Below are 7,730 nucleotides of genomic sequence, written 5' to 3' on the forward strand. Positions count from 1 at the left end.
GCCAACCGCAAATTTGCACAAACTCCGAGACAAAGCCCCTTCGAACGCGCGAAAGCGCCGGCTTTCGAAACTCGGCGCCCGCCCTCTTTCTGGCCGCGTCCCTCCCCTGTCCTCTCGACTGCATTCCTCTTTTACATACATCGTCTTTCCGTGTGCCGTGTCGATCGACAGTGTCGTGCGTCTCTGCTCTCCCTTTTGGCATTCGCGCTCTCTGACAACTGATTACCTTGGTGATGGTAAGCACATCCAGCGCGTCCATAATTTCCTAAATCGCCGCCGCCCCCCTCGACGCCGCTCCCCTCGCCGCCGGTGGCGACCGCGCTGCCGATGTCGGTCGCGCTGGCCGGCAGCGCGTCCGCAGCCTCGTCGCTGCCCTCGCCGTCGCTGTCCTCGCCGCTGGTGGGGGCCGCGCCGCCGGCGCCGAGCGTCACCCGCCTCCACGTCTCTTCCTCTAAGTTGAGCCAGAAATCCTGGTCGGGGTAGCCGTCGTACTCGACCGCGTGCACGAGCCGGCCGTCCGAACCCTCCTCCCACCCCGTGATGGTGCCCGGCCACCACCTCTGCTCGCCCAGGATCTCCACGTGTGTGCCTGTCTCGACGACAGCGTGCCCGGCGATCCTCGCCGCCGCGTCCACGCGCAGCCGCTTGCGCCGCGCCGTCTTAGACTCCGCGGGCTGCGGCAGCACGTAGTTCGGGCCGTACTCCGCCACGCCCGCGAGGACCTCGGCCGCGCTCACCGTCTCGACCGCGGCCTCGACCGGCGGAGGGGGGAGCTCGACCCGTCGTTCGACCCGTCGTTCCGTGAACTCCCGCGCCAGCCGCTCGCCAGCCGCTCCCTGATGGTGATGCGATGCGCCGCCCGTCGGTCGACGCCCTCGCGCTCGCCCCTGCGCTCAACCAACGACGCCGTCGCTGTCCTCGCCGACGTGACCGTGATCCGAGGCCGCCCATCCGCCATTGATGCAGCCGAGATGCAATCCGAAACTGTGCTGTCCCCCCCGCTGCCCCCGGACACGTCCCTCCCTGTCCCGACTCGTTCCTACTTATAACAAATCTTTATTTTCGCCGACTCAGTCACACGACACACCCGCAAGGGGCAAGGGAAAAACCGCGCGGTCAAATCGCGTCGCGGACGCAAACGCAGGGACCCGCCGCGGCGTTCTCTCGAAATCGCAAGTCCTCGTCTCGACGCGAGCCATCGAGGGGCTCCACCCGGAGCGTCTCACACGATCGGCGGCAGCTTCGAGTCACTCTTTCGCGCGCGGCGCGCCTTGTCGCGCTCGAGCATCTCTCGCGACATCAGGACGCCGTCGTCCGCCGCCTCGATCTCCGCGTTCTCCTCCTCCGCCGCCGCGCGCCCCCGCGCCATGCCGTCGCGCATCATGGCGACGTTCCTGCCCACCTGCTCCGTGCCGAGCAGCGAGCCCTCCGTCTCCTCGTCCCAAGAGGTGGAGAGGACGCCCCACGTGATGCCGGCAAAGGAGAGAGCAAAGCACGCCTGCGTCGCGTACGCGATCACCTGCCGAGGCGGGGGGAGGGGCGAGGGCGTGGCGCGGGAGAAGTGGCGCGGGGAGGGAGGCGCGGGGAGGAGGAAAGCGGGACGGGCGGGCGCCTGCGGCGGTACGTCGAGGTCGAGCTGCGTGTTTGCATAGTAAGCGCCGACAAAGACGAGGAAGGAGCCAAACACGGGCAGTCCCGCGAAGGGGACCACGCGCGAGAGCATCCGGTTCGAGACCACCTCGGGCATCACGCCCGCACTCGGATCGACCGGCGACATCTCCTCTGCCGTGTACGCCGTCTGCCGGAGCGCCGCCCGGCCGCGGCGCGCCTCGTCCGGATCAGCGCCAGCCGCCTGCCGCATCGCCTCGAGCGCGCTCCGGCCGCGCGCCGCGGCGGCCTCCGCCTCAGAGATCGCCGACTGCCCGCCCGCCGCATCCAGGAGGCTGCCGCCGCCCTGCGCGCCCTCCGCCGACGCCTGCTGCTTGCTCGCAAAGCCCTTCCCGCCACCGCCGCGCTTGGCGGCCATGCGGACGTCGACCGCGGGCCGCGCCGGCGCTCGGGCGTAATAGCCGGTGGCGGTAGCCAAGATCGCAACCAGCATTTTCACTTGGGGCCAGGTGGCGTTTATTTTTGCTTGGGCGGCCCTGATGCCGGGGTAGGTAGGTAGGGTCTGGGCCCTCCCGTCGGGTTTTTCCCTCTTCCACGCTGGAATTTTCACAGCATAAAAAGAAATTTTCCCGCGGAAATCACGATGTCAACCCTCCCCAAATGGGTGATCTGATGCTTGTAGGGCTTGAGAGTGGCCTGCCATGTCACAAGAAGGACTGTGGTTGCAGGAGAGTACCACCAACCATCACTCTAGTTGGTATAGTACCCCACCTTCACCCCTCCCATGATTTCTTTTTTAGTTTCCCATAAGTAAGGTAGGTAGGTAGGTAGGTATGGGTCGTCTGCCCCATAGTATTCGACCGCCACAATCTCATGGTCTTTCCCGCATACTCCTGGCATGATGTGTACGCGCCCCATCACATTCGCTAGCGCCGGGGTGACTATCCAGTTGTCAATTTGCGTGCCCGCCCGGTACGTTGCGTCATTCGCCATCGCTCTCAGGTCTCGCCCCACTTCGGTCAGCATGCTGTTGAACATCTTGTCTGAGAGGGTCCGCTCCTTTTTGCCTCTGTTTCGTAGGAAGGCCTCCGTCTCGGCGTTGAAGTCTCCACCGATCATGTACTCCCCGTCGATTTTGTCTAGCTCGTCCCTTAGGCTCTCCCACGCGTCTTGCGCTGGGTCCTTTGTTTCTGTGTCGTCCGTTCCTCCGCTCGCCGCCACCGTTATCTTAGCCCGTCCCCTCACTGGCATGTAGACTCCTATCTGTGTCCACTCCAGTCCGCTTGCCGCGTCCTCCATCTCCACTTTCACGACGCGACCTCTCACCACCTCTTCCATGGACACCTCACCCTTCCCGTCTCTCTTTGCTTGGAGGTGGTCTGAGTCCCACACAATCAACACCCCCGCTTTGAGCGCGCGCGAGGCCGGGTCATTGTAGGCTGGGGTCCCGCACGCCTCTATCCCCATCGTCTCTAGGTACTCTATCACTTCGCGCATTTCCTTCTCGCCTAGGTGCGTATCTGCCAGCGTGGCGAGCCACACCCCTCCCTCCTTGATGTATCTGATGATCTCCACCAACTTCTTTGTTGCCTCCCGTCCCGTGTTGCGGATCGGTGCGCCTCCCCCCTCTTTTAGTTCCCGGATTTCCTCCATCGCCCCCTCTATGCTCTCGAGGCCAGGGAAGGATGGGTGTATAGGAGAAAAGCGCAGCTTTTCTTCTGCAACGCGCCCCCAAATACCCCTCGCAAGAACCTCAGGAGCGACAAAACAACAACTCTCTCTCTCTCTCCCTCCCTCTCTCTCTCTCTCTCTCAGGAGCGACTCCGCGCTGAGGGCCGACCCAACCTCCCTCACTGACTGCACCTTCCATGGGCCATCTCTTGTCATTCTTCGCCGCATCACCCGCGCCCGCGCCGTCTCTGATTGCCGGCCGCGTGGTCGGAAAATACACTGCGGCCGCCGGGAGTCAGACTGTCGATCTCGACATAGTCGCCCTCAATGATGAGCTCGCAATCTCGCTGCTGATGACCATCGACGAGAGTTTCAGCTTCCTTCGGACCGCCGGCGCCGAGCTCGCTCGAAAGCTCCAGGCCGCCGCCGGCCCCATCGAGATGGTCTGCTCTGCCGCCACGCTCGGCATCGCCGTCGGCCAGCTGGTGGCGATATCCTTTGGCCTCGACCGCCAGGTCGTCTTGCAGAAGACTCAGAAGATCCACCTGCAGGGCGACCGCTCCCTCTCTGAGGCGCTCTCCTCAATCACAACTGGCACGCCGCAGAAGCTGCTGCTCGACAAGCGCCACCTCCATCTCGTCGCCGGCAAGCGAGTCGTCTTTGTCGACGACGTCATCTCCTCGGGCGGCTCGTGCGCAGCGGCGCTCCGCCTGTTGCGCGCGGCCGGCGCGACCGTCGTCGGCGTCGGGGCCATCCTGGTCGAGGGCCAGGGCTGGAGGAAGCAACTCGGCGAGGCGGACGCAGCGCTGGTCAGCAATCTCGGCACGATCCCGCTCTTCCGGCCGCAGGCGGACGGGCATTGGGCCGAGGATTGGAATTGCTGAGGTGCTATTTTGGGGGGTCAAGTCCAACACAAGTTGAACAACTGATTTCGGGGTTGTGCTTTTTGTCGCTGTTTCTGTTTGCGGATGTGCGAGCTTCTTGTTTCACATAACCTATCTGTGAAAATACATTATGAATGTCCCAGGCCCGGAGGGCCTCCAGGGCTCGCACCTCAACCTCTCATAGACCAGAGGATGATCCAGAGCGTCTGCCAGAGGAGCACTGGTTGGGCTCAACCCAGTTTTCCGGAAAACAAAAAGGAAAACAGAGGTCCCCAGCACTTTGCGTTTCCGGAAATTTCCAGGGAACAGAGGGTGTTTGGTGCTCCATTCTGGAAACTCGCGAGTTTCCCTGAGTCTGAGAGCTGGTCTGGGGCAAAATCTGAGGCAAAATTGAGGAAATCGACAAAATACCCAGGCGGTCGCAGGGTAATTTCCAGGTATACACGGGTTCTCCGCGAAATTCCCGGCATTTTGCTGATTTGGCCTAAAATTTGGCTGATTTTGGGCCCAAACCAGCCTCAGTGCTCAGACTCGGCTCAGAGGACAGAGCCAAAAATTTGACGATTTCCACGCAGTTTTCCCGGGAAAATAGAGAGGAAAAGAGAGGGTGTTGTAGAGAAAAAAGGAAAGGAAAACAGACGGGGTGCGAGAGGCAAACCGGGTTGAGCCCAAAGCACTGGTGGACGAGAGAGTTCTCCTTCTCTCTATAGACCAGCGGGCGCAGCGCCATTGGAGGTTTTCTCTTCTCAATCACAAGGTCTGGGGTCCCGTACCATTCGGAGGTAGGTAGGTAGAAATTCGGAATCGACCAGTGAAAAGAAATCCCAGCCACGTAAGAAAATCCACCTCCCGAACACGGGCAGTACCCGGTAACACAGGGTTGTCCACAACAGCGGGCGCTCGGCACCATGGATCGCAGACCTCAGGCCGGCACCACGGTTTTGGACGTGGGCGGCTGGCGGGTCGTCGTCACCGACGGGCACACAGTGCTGCCCGATGGCATGACGCACCTGCCCGACGACGCGTTCTACGGGCACCGCAGCGCCCTCATCTCTGTCGTCTGCCCGAGCAGCCTCGTCTCCATCGGCGATCGTGCCTTCTATTCCAACTTTTACCTCACCTCCATCACCCTTCCCGCCGGGCTCACGTCAATCGGCGAATCAGCCTTCTATTACTGCTGTTCACTCGCCTCCATCTCCTCCGTCGACTCCCACGCCCTTTTCACCTTCCCCGCCAGCCTCGCCTCCATCGGTCGCTACGCCTTTTACGCTGGCCGCATCGACTTTGCTCCAATCATGCCTGGCTCCTCGCGCACGCGCGTTACGGTGCCAGCCACCGCCCAGATCGGCGAGGAGGCCTTCCCCTACGCTGCCACCATCCTCCGCGTCCCGCCCGCGAGCATGCGCGCCCAGGAGCGGCTCCTCTTCTTCTACAAGGGCGCGCTGGCCTACAAGCGCTGCCGCCCCGGCCTACTCGGCTGGCTAGAGCGGGCCCAGATCAGGCTCGGCGCTTACGGTCCGGACGGCGCGGCGCGCCAGCGCGACCTGGAGGAGTTCGAAGGCGACTGTGCGCTAGCTGCGATCCATGCGTGACTGAGTGGTGTGGCAGCGCGGGGGTGGAGCTGTCTCTTAGCACAAGGTTTGTTGTTGCAAAACGAGAGAAAGACAACCGCCGCGGCCTACGTCAACTCAGGCATCCCACACCCAGGCTCTGCGCCCGCATGGCCGCAAGGGCCAAGGACCGGCGGCGGCGCCACCTGACCTCGCACCTGCGGCACTTCCTGCGTGCTGCGTGATCTCGGCTGTGCTGACGTCCGTACAGCCTTCACAGCTGGTGCTATCTGAATATCTGCTACAGCGCCCATGGTAGAGTTCTTACGACAGGCGTCCGTCCGTTCCGACGTCGAGCTTCCTCCGTGACCTCCGGGATGCGCGCGCCCAGCTGCGCGCGACGCTCATCACCAACCGAACAGAGCTCCCCGGCCAGGCAGACCATTTGTCGAGGCGGTTTAGGATCGTTTAATAGTCATGTGTAGTGACCGTCTAGGCGAAACTGCTAGAGTAGCTGTCGCCCTTTAGGGCGACATGATGGTGTTTTGGCGCGAGGGGGGGCGTGCAAGTGGCTAGAATGCCTAGCGCCGTCGTCCTGGGGGGGACCGGGGAGGGTGCCCGCCGGAATTCCGGCGAAGACTAGCACTCCAGTCGTGGTCCCATTGGTCAGACGGACCTGCGCTCCCTCGTGTGCCTGCCGGGTTCTCTCCTGCTTTCTGGCGCATCAGCTGTGGCCTCGCCCGAGTGTCTCTCGTCTCGCTACTCGAGCGGTGACGCCAGCGCTCAGCTAGGCTCGCCTCTCCCTCAGCGGCTCACGCGGGGACGCCAGCGCTCAGCTAGGCTCGCCCCCCTCTCTCAGCGGCTCACGCTGTCTCGCGGCTCACGCGACGCTTGGCACTATGGGACACGGCGCTCACGGCCTTCCCGGGCGCACGCGAGACGGGTACTCGGCTCACAGGTACTTTGCTCACAAGCCCCTTTCTGCGGTTCACGCGCTCCTTTTGCCAAGATGACGGCGCTCAGCTTTCCGCAGGACTGAGGCGGGATCACCACGGCGGCCGGGGGACGGCTCACGCGGTGACGCCGGCGTTCAGCTAGGCTCGCCTCTCTCTCTCTCTCAGCGGCTCGCGCGGTGACGCCAGCGCTCAGCTAGGCTCGCCTCTCCCTCAGCGGCTCACGCGGGGACGCCAGCGCTCAGCTAGGCTCGCCCCCCTCTCTCAGCGGCTCACGCTGTCTCGCGGCTCACGCGACGCTTGGCACTACGCAGCCCATGCCGCTGTATCCAGCCCCCTAGGGTGGTCGAGCTCGAGGTGCGTCCCCCACGGGTCCGCCTCGAGTCCGTCCGGGCCATCAGACCCATAGGCCGTGTAGTTCGCCTCGACGTCTCCCGTCGATGCGCTCCTCAGGGCTCCCGGCGATTGGGAACCCACGGGCGATGCCGCAGCCCATGCCGCTGCATCTAACCCTTGAGGGTGGTCACGCCCGCGCGCCCCCTGGGGTTGCGCCTCGGGCCAGTCCGGGTTGTTAGGCCCGGAGGTTGTATAGCTCGCCGCATCGTCGTCTCCCGACGATGCGCTTCCCAGGTCCTCTCTCCCAAGAGGTCAATAGGAGCGGCCGCACACTGCTCGCTACCCCCCCTGCACAACTAAGCTCATCCCTGCTGCTAGGGGGGGGGGTCTGACCCCCCCAGCAGCAGAGCGCTGCTGCTGGGGGGGGGGGTCCCGACCCCCCCCCCAGCAGCAGAGCGCACTGGACCCCGCTCTCCCGCCTCTTCGCCGCCGCCCCCCCCTCCACCCTCGGCTCGTATTTGAGCGGTACGCTCGAGGCGGTTGTGTTCACCGCGCCTTCGAGCCCAATACACCTTCGTCGTGTCGAGTGCTGGCGTTTTACTAAACACTTGTGACCATGTGAGTCTATCTTGTAATACCACACGCGCCTATACATCAGTGTAGTCTCATCATCGAGTGATTGCTGGCCTGCGGCGTATGACCTCGCGCGGATATCACCAACGACGAGC

The 7,730-nt window shown here is 63.5% G+C and overlaps 3 protein-coding genes across 3 annotated transcripts; 2 read left to right on the top strand and 1 right to left on the bottom strand.

Moving 5' to 3' along the window:
- Positions 1-1,041: 1,041 nt before the first annotated feature.
- EMIHUDRAFT_433277 (hypothetical protein) lies at positions 1,042-2,110 on the bottom strand. Its single transcript, XM_005793577.1, has 2 exons — positions 1,613-2,110; positions 1,042-1,519 (listed from the first exon to the last, which is right to left on the bottom strand). The coding sequence occupies exons 1-2, from the start codon at positions 2,099-2,101 to the stop codon at positions 1,223-1,225; spliced, it is 786 nt and encodes a 261-aa protein (XP_005793634.1). The 5' UTR covers positions 2,102-2,110; the 3' UTR covers positions 1,042-1,222.
- A 1,366-nt stretch (positions 2,111-3,476) lies between these two features.
- EMIHUDRAFT_199447 (hypothetical protein) lies at positions 3,477-4,163 on the top strand (the record flags this gene model as incomplete). The annotated part of the gene is made up of 1 exon (XM_005793578.1): positions 3,477-4,163. One exon carries the CDS (start codon positions 3,477-3,479, stop codon positions 4,161-4,163), a length of 687 nt encoding a protein of 228 aa, XP_005793635.1.
- A 908-nt stretch (positions 4,164-5,071) lies between these two features.
- EMIHUDRAFT_309033 (hypothetical protein) lies at positions 5,072-5,755 on the top strand (the record flags this gene model as incomplete). The annotated part of the gene is made up of 1 exon (XM_005793579.1): positions 5,072-5,755. One exon carries the CDS (start codon positions 5,072-5,074, stop codon positions 5,753-5,755), a length of 684 nt encoding a protein of 227 aa, XP_005793636.1.
- Positions 5,756-7,730: the final 1,975 nt, after the last annotated feature.

The sequence above is a fragment of the Emiliania huxleyi genome, assembly GCF_000372725.1.
Source record: "Emiliania huxleyi CCMP1516 unplaced genomic scaffold EMIHUscaffold_10, whole genome shotgun sequence".
In the NCBI taxonomy this organism is placed as follows: domain Eukaryota; phylum Haptophyta; order Isochrysidales; family Noelaerhabdaceae; genus Emiliania; species Emiliania huxleyi.